Raw genomic sequence first — 25,295 nt, forward strand, 5'->3', positions numbered from 1 at the left:
GGTTCAATAATAAAATTAATCCTCAGAAATACAACTTGCCTAATAATTCTGCACTCCCTGTAGACAGCTTAGCTGTGGGTGTCATCTTGCAACTTCCTGTTCGGAAGGAGAATATCCCACAAGTAATAGATGAACCCATGGACTGGATACACTTACAAGAGAAAATCTTTTACTAAAATTTAACTTTACCACTTCCTTGATCTAACATAGGCAAAGAGATTGACTGGGGTGGGATAGAAGGGAGGTGATATTTAACAGCTTTGCTGTGGTTCTTTTGGCCGCCTCCTGCTGGGCAGGAATTATATTCTCAACAGTAATTAATGATGATCCGTGGACTCATCGTGTCATTAGAAAGAAATAGCAAATCCATAAGGGCATTTCCGAATGGACAATGAATGTGTGAAAAGTTCTTTATTACAAAAGAAGAAAGAAAATATATACAACACATAAAATATCAGCACTCCACAAAAGGTATGTACAATAGAAAATATAAAACGGGGTCTGCATGAATTGTTTGTGAACATAAACCTTCAATCAAATGAAAGCATTAAAAAGTAAAAATATTTAGTCCATAAATCTTACAGTATTTCAAAGAATATTTAAAAAATGCAATAGCTATATGTTACAAAGAAAACAAACATGGTAAAGAACTAACAAAACTAGCATTATAAAAGCACATTGGGTTAAGATATGTAAACATCAAAACCTTGGGAAAATAGGGACTATTAAATGGCAGGTTGTTGGCTTGAAAAAAATGGCAATACCTTTTATTCTAAAATTTAAGTGCACTTCATTTTTTTTTTTTTTATAAATAAAAACTTTATAGCTGCCATGTCCTTGGGTTAATTAAGGGAACCTAAATTGAAAAAAAATCTTGAAGTTAAAGTTCGTCATCAGAGTCCTCAATGTAGGTCACAGCTTTCTTAGTTCGCCCTGTTCGTTTACGGGGTGCAGCACTGTCTTCATCAGAATAAGAAAGGATGTCTGCTTCAAAATCTCCTCCAAATGTTTTAGATTTCTAGAAATTAAAACATATCTGGCTTTAACACATAAGAACTGCAAAACAATGCTTTTTATACTAACATGACTATGGCTTTGTCTGCAGTCAAGCCTGAGTGAGCTCATTCAAACTAGGCAAGTTGTGGGTTTAAATAAACATTTCAGCAAATAAGGTGTTAGTTTACATTTTTAGACAACTGATATTTCATAGCAAAAGCAAGGTGTTTATTTTCCATTTAATAAATGCAACACAACCTAGTTTACTTTACACAGAAAATGTCAGCGTAAAAATATGCTGTCAAAGTTTGATTTAAAGTTTAAATCAAGGATGTCTTACCTTGACTGCTGTGGATTTCTTATTCAGACCAAAGTCGGAATCAGAATCATCTGTATCAGAGGTCTTTCTTTTACGAGGTTTAGCTGTCTTTGCAGGCTTTTTGGTAGCTGGAAAATCATCATCTGAGCCAGAAGTTCTCTTCTCTACAGCAGTTGATTTGCTTGCAACTTTTTTGACAGGTTTTGGTTTAGACAAAGCTTCCAAAATAGAAGGCTGTTTGTCTGGAAATGTAAAAGTTAAAAATATATAAAAAAGCAGACTAAAAAAAACTAGGCGTTTATTTTGTATTGTGCATTGTGACAACTATATTCAACAGATCATTATTATTATCGGTTATTTGTAGAGCGCCAACAGATTCGGCAGCGCTAATTACTATTGGGTATATCACTCCTGCCCAACAGGAGGCAGCAAAGAGCACCAGAGCAAAACTTAAATATCACCTCCCTTCCCTCCAACCAGTCATTCGACCGAAGCAAAAGGAGAGAAAGGACGCATCAAGGTGCAGAGGTGTCTGAAGTTTATAACATTCCAACAAAACCTGTCTTAAAGCAAACAGGGCTGGCCGTGGACTCACTGTGTCAAGAAATAAATACATTTATCAGGTAAGCATATTGGGAAGCAATACCCAAGCTAGAGGACATAGATAAGGGAGGGACAAGACAGAGAACCTAAACAGAAGGCACCACTGCTTGAAGAACCTTTCTCCCAAAAGAAGCCTCTGTCGAAGCAAAAGTATCAAATTTATAGAATTTTGAAAACGTGTGTAGAGAGGACCAAGTTGCAGCCTTGCAAATCTGTTCCACAGAAGCTTCATTTTTGAATGCCCAGGAAGAGGAAACAGGCCTCGTACAATGAGCCGTAACACTCAGGAGGCTGCTGTCCAGCAGTTTCAAAGGCAAAGCGAATTATACCCTTCAGCCACAAAGAAAGTCGCCGTAGCTTTCTGACCCTTACGTTTCCCAGAGAAAAACAGAGCCGAAGACTGGCGAAACTCCTTAGTTGTCTGAAAATAGAATTTCAACGCACGCACCACATCTAGGTTGTGCAGCAGACGCTCTTTATGGGAAGAAGGGTTAGGACATAAAAGGGACAACAATTTCTTGATTAATGTTCCTATCCAAAACAACCTTAGGAAGGAAACTCAACTTAGTATGCAGGACTACCTCATCAGAATGAAAAAGAAGATAAGGGGATTCACATTGTAACGCCGAGAGTTCTTAGACTGCAGGCAGAAGAAATTGCAACAAGAAACAAAACTTTCCAAGATAACTTAATATCTAGGGAATACATAGGCTCAGACGGAGCCTGTTGAACTTTAAGAATAAGGTTAAGACTCCAGGGAGGAGTAACAGGTTTGAACACAGGCCTGATTCTTACTAAGGCCTGACAAAAGGATTGCACGTCCAGTATATCTGCCAGACGTTTATGTAACAAAATAGACAAGGCAGATATTTGACCTTTCAAAGAACTTGTTGACCACCCTTTCTCCAAACACTCTTGGAGAAGAGACAAAATTCTAGGAATTCGAACTCTACTCCAAGAGTAGCCTCTGGATTCACACCAATGCAGATATTTACGCCATATCTTGTAGTAAATCTTTCTGGTAACAGGCTTCCGAGCCTGAATCATGGTCTCAATGACAATGACAAAATTAAGCATTCAATCTCCAAGCATTCAGAGAAACTAGATTTGGGTGAAGGAAGGGTCCTTGAAGTAGGTCCTTTCTCAGTGGAAGTCTCCAAGGAGGGAGAGATTACATCACAAGGTCTGCATACCAGATCCTTGCGAGGCCACGCCGGTGCAATGAGGATCACAGACGCCCTTTCCGGTTTGATTCGGGCAATGACCCGAGGAAGGAGAGTGAACAGAGGAAATAGGTATGCAAGACTGAAATTCCAAGGGACCACCAGCGCATCTATTAGTACAGCCTAAGGATCCCTCGACCCGTACCACGGGAGCTTGGCATTCTGACGAGATGCCATGAGATCCAGATCTGGTTGTCCAAGCTAGGAAACACTTTCGGATGGAGTTCCCACTCCCCCGGGTGAAAGGTCCATCTGCTCAGAAAATCCGCTTCCCAATTGTCCACTCCAGAAATGTGGATCGCAGATAGGCAGCAGTTGTGGGTTTCCGCCCACTGAATTATCTTGGCTACCTCTGTCATGGCCAAGGAACTCAGAGTTGACCCCTGATGGTTGATATAAGCCACCAATGTTATGTTGTCCGACTGGAACCTGATAAACCGGGCCGAATTTAACTGAGGCCAGGCCAGAAGAGCATTGAAAAATGCCCTCGGCTCCAGAATGTTTATGGGGAGAACAGACTCCTCCCGAGTCCATGTCCCCATAGCCTTTAGGGAGCCCCAGACTGCTCCCCATCCCAGCAGGCTGGCGTCCGTTGTCACAATCACCTAGGAGGGTCTGCGAAAGCAGGTTCCTGGGAGAGATGATCCAGAGACACCAACCAAAGAAGAGAATCTCTTGTTGCCTGAGCTTGCTGTAATCGCGGAGAAAGATCTGCATAATACCCGTTCCATTGACTTAGCATGCATAACTGCAGCGGTCTGAGGTGGAAACGGACAAATGGAATGATGTCCATGGCAGCTACCATCAGAATGATTACCTCCAAACATTGAGCCACTGACGGCCGAGGAGAGGACAAGACAAGAGTTGAAGATCTTTGATTTTCTGACGTCTGTTAGAAATATTTTCATTGATAGTCTTTTATCTTTCCTAGATTCACCTTCCATCCATGAGATCGCAGGAAGGATAACATCTGTGTGGGAGTTTTTTTGTTGAAAGGATGGCGCCTGAACCAGGATTTCACTGCACTGAAAAAATTCTGGGAGCTGTGACAAGGCCAAATGGAAGAGCCACAAACTGGAAGTGTTTGTCTAAAAATGCAAACCTTAGAAACTTGTGATGATCCCTGTGGATGGGAACATGCAGGTACGCGTCCTTTAAATCTACTTTTATGAATTGACCCTCCTGAACCAAGGGAAGAATGGAACTAATAGTTTCCATCTTGAAGGACGGCACTCTGAGGAACTTTAGACTTTTGAGGTCTAAAATTGGTCTGACGGTTCCTTCTTTTTTGGGAACCACAAACAGATTGGCGTAAAAACCCAGACCCTGTTCCTGCAGTGGAACAGGAAGTATCAATCCCATGTCGGAGAGGCCTCGGACACAGTGTAAGAACGTCTCTTTATCTGGTCTACATATAATCTTGAAAACAGGAACCTGCCACTGGGAGGAAAGGTCTTAAACTCTAGTTTGTATCCCTGGGACACAATGCACACCACCCAGGGATCCTAAACATTCCAAACCCAGGCCTGAGTGAAGGAAAGTCTGGCCCCCACAAGATCAGGTCCTGGATTGGGGGCAGACCCTTCATGCTGACTGAGTCAGTAGCGGGCTTCTTAGATTGCTTTCCCTTGTTCCAAGACTGGTTGGACCTCCAGGACGGCTTGGACTGATCCTGCTCTGTAGAGGGAGAGGAAGGCTTACCATTGAAGTTTCGAAAGGAATGAAAATTGCTCTGATATCCCTTCTGCTTATTCCTCTTGTTTTGAGGGAGGAAATGGCACTTTCCTCCCGTAATGTCGAAAAACATAATTTATGCTTACCTGATCAATTTATTTCTCTTGTAGTGTATCCAGTCCACGGATCATCCATTACTTATGGGATATTCTCCTTCCCAACAGGAAGTTGTAAGAGGATCACCCACAGCAGAGCTGCTATATAGCTCCTCCCCTCACTGCCATATCCAGTCATTCGACCGAAACAAGACGAGATAGGAGAAACCATAGGGTGCAGTGGTGACTGTAGTTTAATTAAAATTTAGACCTGCCTTAAAAGGACAGGGCGGGCCGTGGACTGGATACACTACAAGAGAAATAAATTTATCAGGTAAGCATAAATTATGTTTTCTCTTGTTAAGTGTATCCAGTCCACGGATCATCCATTACTTATGGGATACCAATACCAAAGCTAAAGTACATGGATGATGGGAGGGACAAGGCAGGATTAAACGGAAGGAACCACTGCCTGAAGAACCTTTCTCCCAAAAACAGCCTCCGAAGAAGCAAAAGTATCAAATTTGTAAAATGTTGAAAAGGTGTGAAGCGAAGACCAAGTCGCAGCCTTGCAAATCTGTTCAACAGAGGCCTCATTTTTAAAGGCCCAGGTGGAAGCCACAGCTCTAGTAGAATGAGCTGTAATCCTTTCAGGGGGCTGCTGTCCAGCAGTCTCATAGGCTAAGCGAATTATGCTCCGAAGCCAAAAGGAGAGAGGTTGCCGAAGCTTTTTGACCTCTCCTCTGTCCAGAGTAAACGACACACAGGGAAGATGTTTGGCAAAAATCTTTAGTAGCTTGTAAGTAAAACTTCAAGGCACGAACTACGTCCAGATTATGTAAGAGACGTTCCTTCTTCGAAGAAGGATTAGGACACAATGATGGAACAACAATCTCTTGATTGATATTCTTGTTAGAAACCACCTTAGGTAAAAACCCAGGTTTGGTACGCAGAACTACCTTATCTGCATGAAAAATCAGATAAGGAGAATCACATTGTAAGGCAGATAGCTCAGAGACTCTTCGAGGGAGCAGAGTAAACTGTGGAAACACAAGCCAGGTTGAAGAACCACGGTGCTGCTAGAGCATCTATCAGCGTCGCTCCCGGGTCCCTGGACCTGGATCCGTAACAAGGAAGCTTGGCGTTTTGGCGAGACGCCATGAGATCCAGTTCTGGTTTGCCCCAACGATGGATCAGTTGAGCAAACAGCTCCGGATGGAGTTCCCACTCCCCCGGATGAAAAATCTGACGACTTAGAAAATCCGCCTCCCAGTTCTCTACGCCTGTGATGTGGATCGCTGACAGATGGCAAGAGTGAGACTCTGCCCAGCGAATTATCTTTGAGACTTCTAACATCGCTAGGGAACTCCTGGTTCCCCCTTGATGGTTGATGTAAGCGACAGTCGTGATGTTGTCCGACTGAAATCTAATGAACCTCAGGGTTGCTAACTGAGGCCAAGCTAGAAGAGCATTGAATATTGCTCTTAACTCCAGAATATTTATTGGGAGGAGTTTCTCCTCCTGAGTCCACGATCCCTGAGCCTTCAGGGAGTTCCAGACTGCACCCCAACCTAGAAGGCTGGCATCTGTTGTTACAATCGTCCAATCTGGCCTGCGAAAGGTCATACCCATGGACAGATGGACCCGAGATAGCCACCAGAGAAGAGAATCTCTGGTCTCTTGATCCAGATTTAGTAGAGGGGACAAATCTGAGTAATCCCCATTCCACTGACTTAGCATGCATAATTGCAGCGGTCTGAGATGCAGGCCCGCAAATGGCACTATGTCCATTGCCGCTACCATTAAGCCGATTACTTCCATGCACTGAGCCACTGACGGACGTGGAATGGAATGAAGGACACGGCAAGCATTTAGAAGTTTTGATAACCTGGACTCAGTCAGGTAAATTTTCAACTCTAAAGAATCTTTAAGAGTCCCTAGGAAGGTGACTCTTGTGAGCGGGGATAGAGAACTCTTTTCCACGTTCACTTTCCACCCATGCGACCTCAGAAATGCCAGAACTATCTCTGTATGAGACTTGGCAATTTGAAAGCTTGACGTCTGTATCAGGATGTCGTCTAGATACGGAGCCACCGCTATGCCTCGCGGTCTTAGAACCGCCAGAAGTGAGCCCAGAACCTTTGTAAAGATTCTCGGGGCTGTGGCCAACCCGAAGGGAAGAGCTACAAATTGGTAATGCCTGTCTAGAAAGGTAAACCTTAGGAACCGATGATCTTTGTGAATCGGTATGTGAAGGTAGGCATCCTTTAAGTCCACTGGTCATGTACTGACCCTCTTGGATCATGGGTAGAATGGTCCGAATAGTTTCCATTTTGAATGATGGAACTCTGAGGAATTTGTTTAAGATCTTTAGATCCAAGATTGGTCTGAAGGTTCCCTCTTTCTTGGGAACCACAAACAGATTTGAATAAAACCCCTGTCCCTGTTCCGTCCGCGGAACTGGATGGATCACTCCCATTACTAGGAGGTCTTGCACACAGCTTAGGAATGCCTCTTTATCTGGTTTGCTGATAACCTTGAAATATGAAATCTCCCTTGTGGAGGAGAAGCTTTGAAGTCCAGAAGATATCCCTGAGATATGATCTCCAACGCCCAGGGATCCTGAACATCTCTTGCCCACGCCTGGGCAAAGAGAGAAAGTCTGTCCCCCACTAGATCCGTTTCCTGATAGGGGGCCGTTCCTTCATGCTGTCTTGGGGGCAGCAGCAGGTTTTCTGGCCTGCTTGCCCTTGTTCCAGGACTGGTTAGGTTTCCAGGCCTGTCTGGAATGAGCAACAGTTCCCTCTTGTTTTGAAGCGGAGGAAGTTGATGCTGCTCCTGCCTTGAAATTTCGAAAGGCACGAAAATTAGACTGTTTGGCCTTTGATTTGGCCCTGTCCTGAGGAAGGGTATGACCCTTGCCTCCAGTAATGTCAGCAATAATTTCCTTCAAGCCAGGCCCGAATAAGGTCTGCCCCTTGAAAGGAATGTTGAGTAACTTAGACTTTGAAGTCACGTCAGCTGACCAAGATTTAAGCCATAGCGCCCTACGCGCCTGGATGGCGAATCCGGAATTCTTAGCCGTTAGTTTAGTCAAATGAACAATGGCATCAGAAACAAAATGAGTTAGCTAGCTTAAGCGTTCTAAGCTTGTCAATAATTTCCTCCAATGGAGCTGTATGGATGGCCTCTTCCAGGGCCTCAAACCAGAATGCCGCCGCAGCAGCAGTGACAGGCACAATGCATGCAAGGGGCTGCAAAATAAAACCTTGTTGAATAAACATTTTCTTAAGGTAACCCTCTAATTTTTCCATTGGATCTGAAAAAGCACAACTGTCCTCAACCGGGATAGTGGTACGCTTTGCTAAAGTAGAAACTGCTCCCTCCACCTTAGGGACAGTCTGCCATAAGTCCCGTGTAGTGGCATCTATTGGAAACATTTTTCTAAATATAGGAGGTGGGGAAAAGGGCACACCAGGCCTATCCCACTCCTTACTAATAATTTCTGTAAGCCTTTTAGGTATTAGAAAAACATCAGTACTCACCGGCACTGTATAGTATTTATCCAGCCTACACAATTTCTCTGGAATTGCAACTGTGTTAGTCATTCAGAGCAGCTAATACCTCCCCCACCCACAGAATGAAGCTCTCCGTCCTCATGTTCTGCATACTGTGACGCAGTATCAGACATGGATCTTACAGCATTTGCGCGCTCTGTATCTCTCCTAACCGCAGAGCAATCGCGCTTGCCTCTTAATTCAGGCAATCTAGATAATACCCCTGACAGGGTATTCATGATTGCAGCCATGTCCTGCAAGGTAATCGCTATGGGCGTCCCTAATGTAATTGGCGCCATATTAGCGTGCGTCCCCTGAGCGGGAGCGAAGGGTCCGACACGTGGGGAGAGTTAGTCGGCATAACTTCCCTCTCGACAGAACCCTCTGGTGATAATTCTTTTATAGATAAAGACTGATCTCTACCGTTTAAGGTGAAATCAATACATTTAGTACACATTCTCCTATGGGGCTCCACCATGGCTTTCAAACATAATGAACAAGTAGGTTCCTCTGTATCAGACATGTTTAAACAGACTAGCAATGAGACTAGCAAGCTCGGAAAACAGCTAACAGTGAAAAAATGCAGTTACATTAACAAAATTTTTACAGTGTATGTAACAAGTCAGCAGAGCATTGCACCCACTTGCAAATGGATGAGTAACCCCTTAATAACAAAAACAGAATAAAAAAAAAAAAGTTTGTCATTTAACAGTCACAACAACTGCCACAGTCTACTGTGATTGTTACCACCCTCAAACACGACTTTGAAGCCTTTTGAGCCCTTCAGAGATGTCCTGTATCATGCAGAGGGAAGCTGAATGTCAGTATTTTTAGCTGCACAGAAAAGCACTAAAATAGGCCCTTCCCACTCATATTGCAACAGTGGAAAGCTTCAGGAAACTGTTTCTAGGCAAAAATCAAGCCAGCCATGTGGAAAAAACTAGGCCCCAATAAGTTTTATAACCAAACATATATAAAAAACAATTAAACATGCCAGCAAACGTTTTAAAATACATTTTTATAAGAGTATGTATCTCTATTAATAAGCCTGATACCAGTCGCTATCACTGCATTTAAGGCTTTACTTACATTACTTCGGTATCAGCAGCATTTTCTAGCAAATTCCATCCCTAGAAAAATATTTTAACTGCACATTGCATTTGCATTTCCTTATTGCAGGAAAACCTGCACGCTATTCCCCCTCTGAAGTTACCTCACTCCTCAGAATATGTGAGAACAGCAAAGGATCTTAGTTACTTCTGCTAAGATCATAGAAAACGCAGGCAGATTCTTCTTCCAAATACTGCCTGAGATAAACAGTACACTCCGGTACCATTTAAAAATAACAAACTTTTGATTGAAGAAATAAACTAAGTCTAAAACACCACAGTCCTTTTACGACCTCCATCTTAGTTGAGAGTTGCAAGAGAATGACTGGATATGGCAGTGAGGGGAGGAGCTATATAGCAGCTCTGCTGTGGGTGATCCTCTTGCAACTTCCTGTTGGGAAGGAGAATATCCCATAAGTAATGGATGATCCGTGGACTGGATACACTTAAGAGAAATAAACTCTGCAAATCCTGGCCCAAACAAGGTCTTACCCTTGTAAGGAATAGTCAAAAGTTTAGACTTCGACGACACATCCGCAGACCAGGATTTCAACCATAAGGCTCTGCGGGCCATACAGCAAACCCAGAAATTGTAGCGCCCAGCTTGATAACCTGTAGGGAAGCATCCGTAATAAAGGAATTGGCCAACTTAAGGGCTTTGATTCTATCCTGGATCTCTTTAAGGGGAGTGTGTCTGAATAGAATCAGACAACACATTAAACCAGTATGCTGCCGCCCTAGTGACGGTAGCAATACACACCGCAGGTTGCCATTGTAAACCCTGGTGAACACACATCTTTGAGTAACCCTTCTAACTGCTTATCCATAGGATCTTTGAAGGAACAACTATCCTTTATGGGAATAGTGGTTCTCTTAGCTAAAGTGGAAATTGCACCTTCCAGCTTGGGGACCGTCTGCCAAGACTCCTTGATAGAGTCAGCAATAGGAAACCTCTTCTTAAAAATAAGGGATGGAGAAAAAGGGATACCTGGTCTCTCCCATTCCCTAGCAATAATCTGTCACCCGATCTGGTACAGCAAAAACCTCCACCATGGAAGGTACATCAAAAAGGAAATTTATGCTCAACAGATAAATTTGTTTCTTTTACGATATGACGAGTACACGGATTTCCTCCTTATGGGAAATCGTCTCCTGGTCAGCAGGAGGAGGCAGAGAGCACCACAGCAGAGCTGTATATATAGCTCCTCCCTTATCTCCCACTCCAGTCATACGACCGAAGTTAGGAAGAGAAAGGAAAAGCCAAGGTGCAGAGGTGACTGAAGTTTAACAAAAATAAAGACCTGTCTTAGAAAATGACAGGGTGGGCCATGCACTTGTTGTATCGTAAAAGAAACAAATTTATCAGGTAAGCATAAATTTTTTTTTCTTTTACAAGATATGACGAGTCCACGGATTTCATCCTTACTTATGGGATACAATACCAAAGCTATAGGACACGGATGAAAGGGAGGGCCAAGACAGGAACTTAAACGGAAGGCACCACTGCTTGAAGAACCTTCCTCCCAAAAACAGCCTTGGACGAAGCAAAATAATCAAAATTGGAAAATTTGGAAAAAGTATGAAGAGACGACCAAGTTGCAGCCTTGCAAATCTGATCAACAGAAACATTTTTAAATGCCCATGAGGAAGTCACAGCCCTAGTGGAATGAGCTGTAATTCGTTCAGGAGGCTGTTGTCCAGCAGTCTCGTATGCAAAACGGATGATACTCTTCAGCCAAAAAGAAAGAGGTAGCCGTAGCTTCCTGACCCCTACGTTTCCCAGAAAAAACAACAAATAATGAAGATGATTGACGAAAGTCCTTAGTCGCCTGCAAGTGGAACTTCAGGGCACAGACTACGTCCAAATTATGCAACAGACGCTCCTTCTTAGGATTAGGACACAATGAAGGAACAACAATTTCCTGATTAATATTCTTGTTAGAAACAACCTTAGGAAGAAAACCAGGTTTGGTACGCAACACTACCTTATCGGAATGAAAAATAAGATAAGGAGAATCACATTGTAATGCTAAAAGCTCAGAAACTCTGCGAGCAGAAGAAATAGCAACCAAATATAAAACTTTCCAAGATAACAACTTAATATATATGGAATGCATCCCTGCCCCTGTTTTGGAACGGGACAAATTACTCCCATAGTGGAGAGGTTTTTTACACCACGTAAGAACGCCTCTTTTTGTCTGGTCTACAGACAATCGTGAAAGAAGAAACATTGCCCTTGGGAAGGAATTTTGAACTCCAACTGATACCCCCTGAGACACGATCTCTAGGGATCCTGAACGTCTCTTATCCAAGCCTGGACAAAAAGAGAAAGTCTGCCCCCGGATCGGGGGCCGCCCCTTCATGCTGATTTGGGAGCAGCAGCGGGCTTCTTGGGTTGTTTACCCTTGGACCAAGCCTGGTTGGGTCTCCAGGTGGACTTGGTTTGTGCAAAATTCCCTACCTGTTTAGCGGAGGAGGAAGAGGGGACTCCCTTGAAAATTCGAAAGGAACGAAAATTACTCTGTCTACCCCTTTGCCTAGATGTTTTATCCTGAAGTAGAAAAACATAATTTATGCTTACCTGATAAATTCCTTTCTCCTGTAGTGTAGTCAGTCCACGGGTCATCCATTACTTATGGGATATTAACTCCTCCCCAACAGGAAGTGCAAGAGGAAGCAGAGCTGCTATATAGCTCCTCCCCTCTACGTCATACCCAGTCATTCGACCGAAACCAAACGAGAAAGGAGAAACTATAGGGTGCAGTGGTGACTGGAATTTAATTTAAATTTAAGACCTGCCATAAAAAACAGGGCGGGCCGTGGACTGACTACACGAGAAAGGAATTTATCAGGTAAGTATAAATTATGTTTTCTCCTGTTAAGTGTAGTCAGTCCACGGGTCATCCATTACTTATGGGATACCAATACCAAAGCTAGAAGTACACGGATGACGGGAGGGAAAGGCAGGATCTTTACACAGAAGGAACCACTGCCTGAAGAACCTTTCTCCCAAAAACAGCCTCAGAAGAAGCAAAAGTGTCAAATTTGTAAAATTTGGAAAAAGTATGAAGAGAAGACCAAGTTGCAGCCTTGCAAATCTGTTCAACAGAGGCCTCATTCTTAAAGGCCCACGTGGAAGCCACAGCTCTCGTAGAATGAGCTGTAATTCTTTCAGGAGGCTGCTGTCCAGCAGTCTCATAGGCTAAACGTATTATGCTACGAAGCCAAAAAGAGAGAGGTAGCAGATGCTTTTTGACCTCTCCTCTGACCAGAATAAAGTACAAACCGGGAAGATGTTTGGCGAAAATCTTTAGTTGCCTGTAAATAAAATTTCAAGGCACGAACTACGTCTAGATTGTGTAGAAGTCGTTCCTTCTTTGAAGAAGGGTTAGGGCACAATGATGGAACAACAATCTCTTGATTGATATTCTTGTTAGTGACTACCTTAGGTAAGAACCCAGGTTTAGTACGCAGAACTACCTTGTCTGAATGAAAAATCAGATAAGGAGAATCACAATGTAAAGCCGATAACTCAGAGACTCTACGAGCCGAGGAAATAGCCATTAGAAACAGAACTTTCCAAGATAACAGCTTGATATCAATGGAATGAAGGGGTTCAAACGGAACACCCTGTAAAACGTTAAGAACTAAGTTTAATAACCACAGTCCTCTCACACATCCTATCTATTAGTTGGGTGCAAGAGAATGACTGGGTATGACGTAGAGGGGAGGAGCTATATAGCAGCTCTGCTTGGGTGATCCTCTTGCACTTCCTGTTGGGGAGGAGTTAATATCCCATAAGTAATGGATGACCCGTGGACTGACTACACTTAACAGGAGAAATTACCCTTACCTCCCGTAATGTCAGAAATGATCTCTTTCAAGTCAGGCCCGAACAGGGTCTTTCCTTTGAAAGGAATAGCCAAAAGCTTGGATTTAGAGGACACATACGCAGACCAAGATTTTAACCATAAGGCTCTGCGCGCTAAAATGGAAAATCATGCATTCTTAGCCGCCAATGTGGCGATCTGAAAGGCGGCATCCATAACAAAATAATTAGCCAGCTTAAGGGCCTTAATTCTATCCATTAATTCCTCTAAAGAAGTCTCGGTCTTAAGAGACTCTTCTAAGGCGTCAAACCAAAATGCAGCAGTTGTGACTGGCACAATGCAGGCCGTCAGTGGTAATAGAAAACATTGATGAACAAAAAGTTTCTTTAGAAGACCCTCAAACTTTTTATCCATAGGGTCTTTGAAAGCACAACTGTGCTCAATAGGGATAGTTGTACGCTTAGCCATGGTAGAAACAGCTCCCTCCACCTTAGGGATAGTTTGCCAAGAGTCCCGAACGTTGTCAGCTAAAGGGTACATTTTCTTAAAAATAGGGGAAGGTGAGAACGGGATACCCGGTCTTTCCCACAGTGTAACAATTTCCGAAATTCTCTTAGGAACTGGAAAGACATCAGAAGAAGAAGGAACTTCTAAGTATTTGTCCATCTTACACAATTTCTCTGGCGGTACCAAAAGAGTCACAGTCGTCCAGAGCCATCAAAACCTCCCGCAGCAACAGACGGAGGTATTCGTTTAAATCTGAAAGACATGACATCCAAATGTGCATGGGGTAAAGCACTTCCTGAGTCAGATAGTTCCCCCTCAGACAGGTTCTCCCTACCCCCCAATTCAGAGCCCTGGGAGGGTACATCAGAGAGCCATCAAGGCATCAGAAGTCGCAGGGACAACAAGGGCTTCTGTCCTGCTGGTTTTCACTGTAACACTGGCAACTTAGACAAAACTTCTGTAAGGGTAGATGACATAACTGAAGCCATATCCTGCAGAGTAAATGAATTGGACGCGTTAGAGGAACGCAGCGTCACTTGAGTGGGCGGTTTAAGGTTGGGACGCTTGGGGAGAAAGTAGCGGCATACCCCGAGTCTCATCAGCCTGAGAAACATCCTTAGGTATATCTTTATTAAAGAATATCTGTTCTTTATATTGCAATGCCCTCTCAGTGCATGAGGTACAAAAAGTAAGCAGGGGTTCCACAATGGCATTAAACACATGAAACATACTGGCATCAAGATCATCCATAGAAAAACACACAAAATGTTATTCAGTTATGTAATACACTTTTTATACCGTTGTAAAATAAAAATAAAAAGTGTGCCTTAAAAATAGTAAAATCTTTTGCTCAGCACACTGTACAAAAAAATTCTTGTAATTTTGGCTTTTGAAAACTAAATGTCGTAATTATACGTATCCCAAGAACAGTTAACCAACTTAATGATAACTGTACACCTTAAATTTAAACACCTCGCCACAGCTCTGCTGCGGTGCCTACCTGCCCCCTCTCTGAGACAAACGTCACCCGTGTAGCAGAGTGTCTAAACCGACTGAGTTCTAACTACCCATGCGGTCCAGACAAACACTGGAGACAAGTATCCATGCGACTCCCAGGAAGACACTGCGCTGCTTCTCCTAGCGCGCGAAGGACAGCCCCGCCCATTGTGGGCGTGCCAGAGCGAAACTCCTGCGCAGCTTATTACAGTAGCTTTTTAAGAAACAAAAATGGAGCCGCCAGAGTAAACGTTGCACCTTATAAAAGTGCCAAACATTAAAGCCAGTTCCCCGGTCAATTTCACAACGCCTATGAAATCACTGCCGCAAGTGTATTAAAAATAACGTTATCTGGAGTGCACTACTCCAATACGTCCCCAGCGTCAGCCCACACATGAAAGGGTTAAATAGTGTGATAAAAACACATTACTAACGCACCCCATATATTCATTATGTCATATGCCCAATAATGATAGCCTTCAGACCCGTGTATAGTAGGACACAGACATAGGCCAGCTTACAGAGGGAAAAGACAATCCTTTCTCAGGTACTAGGTGTCACAGAAAGTAAAAAAGACTGCACATACCTCCATGTTGAGTAACATGACTTGTCCCACACTGCAAGAGGTCCTCCTCCTCCAGGAATCTGTGGGAACAAACTGGGTCTTAGATAAAATCTGCTAAGACCATATGCATCAGGGAAGCACCCCTTTAGACTGGGAGTCAGAGGAATGGATGTGATCTGCACAGACTCCATAGCTGTACCCTGAGTAAAATAGTACACACTGGCACCATTTAAAAATAAAAAATCTCTTGATTGAAGAATCTAAACTAACACCTCACTTTACCTCTCTCCTATCACTAACGCAGGCAAAGAGAATGACTGGAGTGGGAGGGAAGATATATATATATATATATATATCTATCTATATCTATATATATATCTATATCTATATATATATCACAGCTCTGCTGTGGTGCTCTTTGCCTCCTCCTTCTGACCAGGAGGCGATATTCCATAAGGATGAAATCCGTGGACTCGTCATATCTTGTATAAGAAATAGTATTTAGCCAGCTATCCATGCATGGAATCATACCATTTTTGTTGACAGTAGGTTTTCTGCTGCGCTTCTTTGGTGCAGGCTTTTCTGTAGCCGCTGGGGCACTAGAGAACGCTGGCATGCTTGTCTTGACCAGAGCCTCATCTTCACTATCAATTTCAATTGAGGTAACTAAAAAAAAAAAGAAAAAAAAGAAAAGAAAATAAGTTTAGAAATATTTAGTATAGCCTACACATGGTCTTATAGGGACAGTAATCTTTTGCATCATTTTCATGAAATTTAGCTGAGAAAATTGAGGGTTATTTGATTTTCCGAATAGTGTTAGACAAATTTCACAAAAACATCCTGGAAGACATTTCTTTAAAGGGACAGCTTGTCAAAATTTAACTCATGATTCAGAACGCACGCAATTTTAAACAACTTTCCAATTTCTCTTTGTATTCTTAGTTGAAAGCTAAACCTAGGTAGGCTCATGTTAATTTCTATGTCTTTTAAGGCTCCCAAGTGCATTTTGAATGTTTCACAGCTAGACATTGCTAGTTTGTGTGTGTGCGCCATAAAGATAACATTGTGCTCACTCCTGTGGAGTACGCACTGATTGGTTAAATTGCCAGTTTGTCAAAAAATATTAAAGTGGGCAGTCAGCAGAGGCTTCGATACAAGCTAATCAGAGGTAAAAAAATGTGTTAATATAACCATGTTGGTTACATAAAACTGGGGAATGGGTAATAAAAGGAATTATCCATCTTTAAACCAGAAGAACTTTAGAGTAGACTGTCCCTTTAAAAATGTTTATTCTTTTAAAGGTTAATATACTTAAATAGAATGAACTTTCACACACACCCCTCCCTAATTTTATTATTGCAGAAAAGAAAATGTATGCTTACCTGATAAATTTGTTTCTTTTTAGACACGATGAGTGCACGGATTTTCATCTTTACGTGTGGGATTTCACCTCCTGGTCAGCAGGAGGAGGCAAAGAGCACCACAGCAGAGCTGCTATATATAGCTCCTCCCCTCCCTCTCCAGTCATTCGACTGAAGTTAGGAAGAGAAAGGAAAAGCCAAGGTGCAGAGGTGTCTGAAGATTATAAAAAACAATTTATGCTTACCTGATAAATTTATTTCTCTTGTGATGTATCGAGTCCACGGATTCATCTATACTTGTGGGATATTCTCCTTCACTACAGGAAGTGGCAAAGAGAGCACCCACAGCAGAGCTGTCTATATAGCTCCTCCCTTAGCTCCACCCCCCAGTCATTCGACCGAAGGCTAGGAAGAAAGAGGAGAAACTATAGGGTGCAGTGGTGACTGAAGTTTTTTTTAAATAAAAATATATTGCCTGTCTTAATAAACAGGGCGGGCCGTGGACTCGATACATCACAAGAGAAATAAATTTATCAGGTAAGCATAAATTATGTTTTCTCTTGTAAGATGTATCGAGTCCACGGATTCATCCATACTTGTGGGATACCAATACCAAAGCTTTAGGACACAGATGAAGGGAGGGACAAGACAGGTACCTTAAACAGAAAGCACCACTGATTGTAGAACCTCTCTCCCAAAAATAGCCTCCGAAGAAGCAAAAGTATTGAATTTGTAAAATTTGGAAAAAGTAAGAAGCGAATACCAAGTCGCCGCCTTACAAATCTGTTCAACAGAAGCCTCATTTTTAAAAGCTCATGTGGAAGCTACTGCTCTAGTAGAATGAGCAGTAATTCTCAGGAGGCTGCTGGCCAGCAGTCTCATAAGCCAAACGGATGATGCTTTTCAGCCAAAAGGAAAGAGGTAGCCGTAGCATTTTGACCTTTCCGTTTACCAGAATAAACAACAAACAATGAAGATGTTTGACGGAAATCTTTAGTTGCTTGTAAGTAGAACTTTAAAGCACGAACCACAAGATTGATGAAGGATTAGCACACAGTGAAGGAACAACAATCTCCTGATTGATATTCCTATTAGAAACAACCTTAGGAAGAAACCCAGGTTTGGTACGCAAAACCACCTTATCTGCATGGAAAACAAGGTAAGGTGAGTCACACTGTAAAGCATATAACTCAGAAACTCTTCGAGACGAAGAGATAGCTACTAAAAACAAAACTTTCCAAGATTGAACCTATGCATTCCATAGATATTAAGCTTCTAACGGAACCCCTTGAAGAACTAAGTTTAGGCTCCATGGTGGAGCAACAGGTTTAAATACAGGCTTGATCCGGACCAAGGCCTGACTAAATGCTTGAATGTCTGGGATATCTTCCAGACGTTTGTGTAAAAGAATAGACAAAGCAGATATTTGTCCCTTTAAGGAACTAGCCGACAATCCCTTCTCCAATCCTTCTTGGAGAAAAGATAATATTCTAGGAATCCTAATCTTACTCCATGAGTAACCCTTTGATTCACACCAATAAAAATATTTGCGCCAAGTCTTATGATAAATCTTCCTGTTGACAGGCTTTCTAGCTTGAATCAGGGTATCAATGACCGACTCGGAGAAACCACGCTTTGATAGAATCAGGCGTTCAATCTCCAAGCAGTCAGACGCAGAGAAATTAGACTTGCATGCGTGAATGGACCTTGGATTAGAAGGTCCTGCCTCATTGGCAGAGACCACGGTGGAACCGATGACATGTCCACTAGGTCTGCATACCAAGTCCTGCGTGGCCACGCAGGTGCTATCAGAATCACCAAAGCTCTCTCCTGCTTGATTCTAGCAACCAGACATGGGAGGAGAGGAAATGGTGGAAATACATAGGCCAGATTGAAGGACCAAGGCACTGCTAGAGCATCTATCAGTACCGCCTGGGGATCCCGGGACCTGGACCCGTAACAAGGAAGTTTGGTATTCTGACGGGGCGCCATCAGATCCAATTCTAGTGTGCTCCATAGCTGAGTCAGCTGGGCAAATACCTCCGGATGGAGCTCCCACTCCCCCGGATGAAAAGTCTGACGACTTAGGAAATCCGCCTCCCAGTTCTCTACCCCTGGGATATGGATTGCTGAGAGATGGCAAGAGTGATCTTCCACCCATCTGATTATTTTGGTTACCTCCATCATCGCTAGAGAACTCAGTGTTCCTCCTTGGTGATTGATATAAGCTACAGTCGTGATGCTGTCCGACTGAAATCTGATGAATTTGGCCGCAGCTAGCTGAGGCCACGCCTGGAGCACATTGAATATCGCTCTCAGTTCTAGAATGTTTATCGGGAGGAGAGTTTCCTCCCGAGACCATAAGCCCTGTGCTTTCAGGGAGTTCCAGACTGCACCCCAGCCTAGCAGGCTGGCATCTGTTACTATGAGCCACCCTGGCCTGCGGAAACACATTCCCTGAGACAGGTGGTCCTGAGACAACCACCAGAGAAGAGAATCTCTGGTCTCCTGGTCCAGATGCAGTTGAGATAAATCTGCATAATCCCCATTCCACTGTTTGAGCATGCATAGTTGCAGTGGTCTGAGGTGTAGGCGGCAAAAGGAACTATGTCCATTGCCGCTACCATTAGTCCGATTACCTCTATACACTGAGCTACTGATGGCCGAGGAATGGAATGAAGAGCTCGGCAAGTGGTTAAGAGTTTTGATTTTCTGACCTCAGTCAGAAATATTTTCATTTCTACCGAGTCTATCAGAGTCCCTAGGAAGGAAACTCTTGTGAGAGGGAAGAGAGAACTCTTTTTTTTATGTTCACCTTCCACCCGTGAGATCTCAGAAAAGCCAACACGATGTCCGTGTGAGACTTGGCTAGCTGGAAAGTCGACGCCCGAATTAAGATGTCGTCTAGATAAGGCGCCACTGCTATGCCCCGCGGTCTTAGAACCGCCAAAAGGGACCCTAGCACCTTTGTGAAAATTCTGAGAGCCGTGGCCAACCCGAAGGGAAGGGCCACAAACTGGTAATGCCTGTCCAGAAAGGCGAATCTGAGGAATTGATGATGATCTCTGAATAGGGATGTGTAGATACGCATCCTTTAAGTCCACGGTAGTCATATATTTACCCTCCTGGATCAAAGGCAGAATAGTCCGAATAGTCTCCATCTTGAATGATGGTACTCTGAGGAATTTGTTTAGAATTTTGAGATCCAAGATTGGTCTGAAAGTTCCCTCTTTTTTGGGAACCACAAACAGGTTTGAGTAAAACCCTAGCTCTTGTTCCGCTTTTGGAACTGGGCGGATCACTCCCATGGTATGTAGGTCTTCTACACAGCGTAAGAACACCTCTCTGTCTGGTTTGTAGACAATTGAGAAATGTGAAATCTCCCCTTTTGGAGGGGGGGGGGGGGGGGGGGGGGGGAGTCTTTGAAGTCCAGAAGATATCCCTGGGACACAATTTCTAAAGCCCAGGAATCGTGAACATCTCTTGCCTGAGCGAAGAGAGAGAGAGAGAGAGAGAGAGTCTGCCCCCCACTAGATCCGGTCCCGGATCAGGGGCTACCCCTTCATGCTGTCTTAGAGGCAGCTGCAGGCTTCTTGGCCTGTTTACCCTTGTTCCAAGCCTGGTTAGGTCTCCAGACTGACTTGGATTGGGCAAAATTCCCCTCTTGCTTTGCAGCAGAGGAAGCTGAAGCAGACCACCCTTGAAGTTCCGAAAGGAACGAAAATTATATTGCTTGGTCCTCATTTTATTTGTTTTATCCTGAGGGAGGGCATGGCCTTTCCCTCCAGTGATGTCTGAAATAATCTTTCAGTTCAGGCCCGAATAGGGTCTTTCCTTTGAAAGGGATGTTCATAAGTTTAGATTTTGATGACACATCAGCAGACCAGGACTTAAGCCATAGCACCCTGCGTGCAAAAATGGCAAAACCTGAATTCTTTGCCGCTAATTTAGCCAGTTGGAAAGCGGCATCTGTAATGAAAGAATTAGCCAACTTAAGGGCCTTAATTCTATCCATAATATCCTCTAATGGAGTCTCCATCTGAAGAGCCTCTTCTACAGCCTCAAACCAGAAAGCAGCTGCAGTAGTTACAGGAACAATGCACGCAATAGGTTGGAGAAGAAAACCTTGATGAACAAAAATTTTCTTCAGGAGACACTCAAATTTTTTATCCATAGGATCTTTGAAAGCACAACTGTCTTCGATAGGTATAGTTGTATGCTTAGCAAGAGTAGAAATAGCTACCTCCACCTTAGGGACCGTCTGCCACGAGTCCCGCATGGTGTCAGATATGGGAAACATTTTCTTAAAAACAGGAGGGGGAGCGAACGGAATACCTGGTCTATCCCACTCCTTAGTAACAATATTCACAATTCTCTTAGGGACTGGAAAAACCATCAGTGTAAACAGGAACCTCTAAGTATTTGTCCATTTTACACAATTTCTCTGGGACCACTATAGGGTCACAATCATCTAGAGTCACTAATACCTCCCTGAGTTAAGGGGAGGTGTTCAAGCTTAAATTTAAAGGCCGTCATATCAGAATCTGTCTGAGGGAGTGTCTTTCCTGAATCAGAAATTTCTCCCTCAGATAACAAATCCCTTACCCCTACTTCAGAACATTGTGAGGGTATATCGGATATGGCTACTAAAGCGTCAGACGGCTCAGCATTTGTTCTTAACCCAGGCAGTTTAGATAAAACCTCTGTGAGGGTTGTATTCATAACTGTGGCCATGTCTTGTAAAGTAAATTAATTCGACTCACTAGAGGTACTTAGCGTCACTTGCGCGGGCGTTACTGGTTGTGACACTTGGGGAGAGCTAGGTGGCAAACCCTCATTCTCTTCTGTCTGAGATTCATCTATTGTAATATTTTTAAGTGCAAAAATAGGCACTTTATAATTTAGACATATCAGTGCAAGTGGGACACATTCTAAGAGGGGGTTCCACAATGGCTTCTAAACACATTGAACAAGGATTTTCCTTGGTGTCAGACATGTTAAACAGGCTAGTAATGTAACAAGCAAGCTTGGAAAACACTTTAATCAAAGCAAACACTTAGAAAAAAACTGTACCGTGCCTTTAAGAGAAAAAAAGCTGCACAAACTCTGCAAAAGTGTAAAAAAGTAGTAAACTCAACAAAATTTTTACAGTAGCATCATAAAGCCTTAGTAACTTTGCACAGCTATGCAAATAAACAATTAACCCCTTAATGTAAAAATCGGATTGACAAAACGTCAAACGGTTAAACTTTCAGCACCTTGCCCACCTGCCCTTTAGGAACGATTTGTGGGGAAAAAAAACTTCTTTACAGCCCTTAAACACAGTAGGAACCTCTGGAGAAGCAGCTTGATGTGTCTGAGGAAAAGAAACTGCACAACTGAGGCCTGAAAATAGGCCCCTCCCACCTCACTCGATGTTATGGGGCCTAAAAGAAACACAACAGTGTTTCTTAAACTAGCCATGTGGGTTAAAAACCCTTAAACCAGCCACAATGACCCCTTAAAGCCCCTCAAAATACGTTATAATTGCATTTTTTATAAACAAAAACATTTTTTCCTATCAGTGTCACCAGTAACTAATGAGCCCTTAATGCAAGCTGGGATTCCTACTATGTGTCTGAATACAGCTTATCCTTCCCTCACGGGGATACTGTCAGCCTTTTCTAGAATTATCACAGTCTGTCTAGAAAAAAAATAGACTGAACATACCTCAATGCAGTTTAGCCTGCAAACCGTTCCCCCAACTGAAGTTTTCCTATACTCTTCAGCCCTTGTGAGAACAGCAGTGGATCTTAGTTACAAAGTGCTAAGATCATCATCCTCCTTGCAGAAATCTTCATCTCTTTTCTGCCAGAGTAAATAGTACACACCGGTACCATTTAAAATTAAACTTTTGCTTGAGAAAATAAAAACTAAAATTTTTGTTACCACACTCACTTTACCCTTCCTAGTTACTTAGAGTAGGCAAAGAGAATGACTGGGGGGTGGAGCCAAGGGAGGAGCTATATAGACAGCTCTGCTGTGGCTGCTCTCTTTGCCACTTCCTGTAGGGAAGGAGAATATCCCACAAGTATGGATAAATCCGTGGACTTGATACATTTTACAAGAGGAATTAACCATAGAAATGGTAATAGAGTGCGCCAAATAAATCAAAAAGAGAAATTAGAAAATTGGTAAAAAACTGGGTCTAAAATATGTATTGAAGAGGTGTGATCATATGAGGGCAAACAAATCAATGAAAGTGGAGTGAAACCAAGTGTGGAGCGAATAAAATTGAAGTAGTGTTGTCAGCTACTAATGTAGAGTGTGCTATAGAACATATAAAATAAAACAGTGATAGGTGTTCTTTTGCTGTACCAAAGAATGTGTCAATCTGTGGAATACCAATTTTTGTGTAACTATAAAGTATCACATAAATGTCATTGACAATACACACAAATAAAGCAATAGAGCAACAAACTAGTGAAAAAAATAGAAAAAAAAAGTATAAAATGCAACAATAATAATGCCAAGTCATTCTGTCACTGACAGATTATTTTCATTGGGAACTGTCCATCTCAAACACCGACCCGGGTGCCGGTTGGTTCACACGCAGGGGAGATTTGCCTGTCTTCTCCCATACAGCACGGCTCCAGAGAATTCTGCCTTAGACTGCGGAGGAGAGTCCACGGCTGCATCGGTGGGAACCTGGATTTCTATTATTAAACGTCAGCCTGCACATTTGCACCTTTTTCGCTAAGGGTGCCAATGCTCTTGTGAGTATATCTACATTTGACGTTCTCTGATGTGATTGCACACCCCTCCTTTTTTTAAAATTTATTTGCACTATGAGGCGCTGTCTTTTTTTGTTCCATCTTACAAGAGAAATGAATAACCTGTCTCAGAGTAGAGGGCGGACCGTGGACTCTGTCTAAAAAGAAACAAATTTATCAGTTAAGCATAAATTTTCTTTTTAAAGACACGATGAGTCCACGGATTTTCATCCTTAAACGGAAGGCACCACTGTTTGAAGAACCTGTCTCCCAAAAACAGCCTCAGCAAAAGTATCAAATTTGTAAAATTTAGAAAAAGTGTGGAGAGGACCAAGTTGCAGCCTTGCAAATCTGATCTACAGAAGCTTCATTTTTGAATGCACATGAGGAAGCAACAGCCTTAGTGGAATGAACAGTAATTCTTTCAGGAGGCTGCTGCCCAGCAGTCTCATATGCAAAATGGATGATACTCTTCAGCTAAAAAGAGAGAGGAAGAAGCGGAAAGGTAGGAAACAGGTATGCAAGATTGAAGGACCAAGGAACTGCCAGAGAGTATCAGTTCCGCCTGGGGATCCCTGGACCTCGATCCATATCTCGGAAGCTTGGTATTCTGGCGAGATGCCATGAGATCCAATTCCAGCCGACCCCATTTGAGAATCAGGTTGGAGAACACCTCCGGATGGATGAAGTTCCCACTCTGGCGGATGAAAGGTCTGCCTGCTCAGAAAATCCGCCTCCCAGTTGTCCACCCCCCCCGGGATGTGGATCGCCGACAGTTGGCAAGAGTGGGCCTCCACCCACCAGATTATCTTGGCTACCTTTGTCATCGCTAAGGAACTCATCGTTCCTCATTGATGATTGATGTAAGCCACTGTCGTTATGTTGTCCGACTGGAATCTTATGAATTGAGCCGCAGTCAACTGAGGCCAGGCGAGCATTGAAGATCGCTCTCAGTTCAAGGATGTTGATAGGAAGGACAGATTCTGCCTGAGTCCACACTCCCTGAGCCTTTAGGGAACCCCAGACAGCTCTCCACCCTAAAAGACTGGCGTCTTGTCACAATCACCCAGGAAGGTCTTCAAAAGCAGGTTCCCTGGGATAGATGATCCAGAGACAACCACCCTTGAAGAGAGTCCGTCTCCTGATCCAGGGATATTTGAGGAGACAAGTATGCATAATCTCCATTCCACTGTTTAACTGCAGAGGCCTGAGGTGAAAACGAGCAAACAAGATGGTGTCCATTGCCACTGACGGTCGAGGATTGGACTGATTGACTTGACAGGTATCTAGAATATGATTTCCTGACCTCTGTCAGAAAAATCTTCATAGATATAGAATCAGAGTTCCCAAGAAAGTCACCCTTGTCTTCGGGATTAAGGAACTCTTTTCCAGATTTACCTTCCACCTGTAAGTTCTCAGGAAGGATAGCACAATGTCGGTATGAGATCTTGTTGATAAGCTGGCACCTGGATCAGAATATCGCCCAGATAAGGCGCCACCGCAATGCCCCGCGGTCTTGGAACCACCAGCAGAGACCCTAGAACTTGTGAAAAAATTCTGGGTGCCGTGGCCAGACCGAAAGGAAGAGCCACAAAATGAAAGTGTTTGTCCAGAAAGGCAAACCTCAGGAACTTGCGATGATCCCTGTGGATAGGAACGTGTAGATATTCATCCTTTAAATCCACTGTCGTCATAAATTGGCCCTCCT

General features: G+C 43.2%; 1 protein-coding gene across 1 annotated transcript in view; it reads right to left on the bottom strand.

Moving 5' to 3' along the window:
- Positions 1–396: 396 nt before the first annotated feature.
- TOP2A (DNA topoisomerase II alpha) overlaps positions 397–25,295 on the bottom strand; it is a 129,183-nt gene continuing 104,284 nt past the window's right edge. Inside the window, exons 33-35 of the mRNA XM_053698397.1 lie at positions 16,006–16,140; positions 1,337–1,557; positions 397–1,018 (exon numbers count right to left, since the gene is read on the bottom strand). Coding sequence (XP_053554372.1) covers positions 881–1,018; positions 1,337–1,557; positions 16,006–16,140 — 494 coding nt within the window. The 3' untranslated portion in view covers positions 397–880. The remainder of the gene's footprint in view (positions 1,019–1,336; positions 1,558–16,005; positions 16,141–25,295) is intronic.

Source organism: Bombina bombina, chromosome 1 (assembly GCF_027579735.1).
Source record: "Bombina bombina isolate aBomBom1 chromosome 1, aBomBom1.pri, whole genome shotgun sequence".
Classification (NCBI taxonomy): domain Eukaryota; kingdom Metazoa; phylum Chordata; class Amphibia; order Anura; family Bombinatoridae; genus Bombina; species Bombina bombina.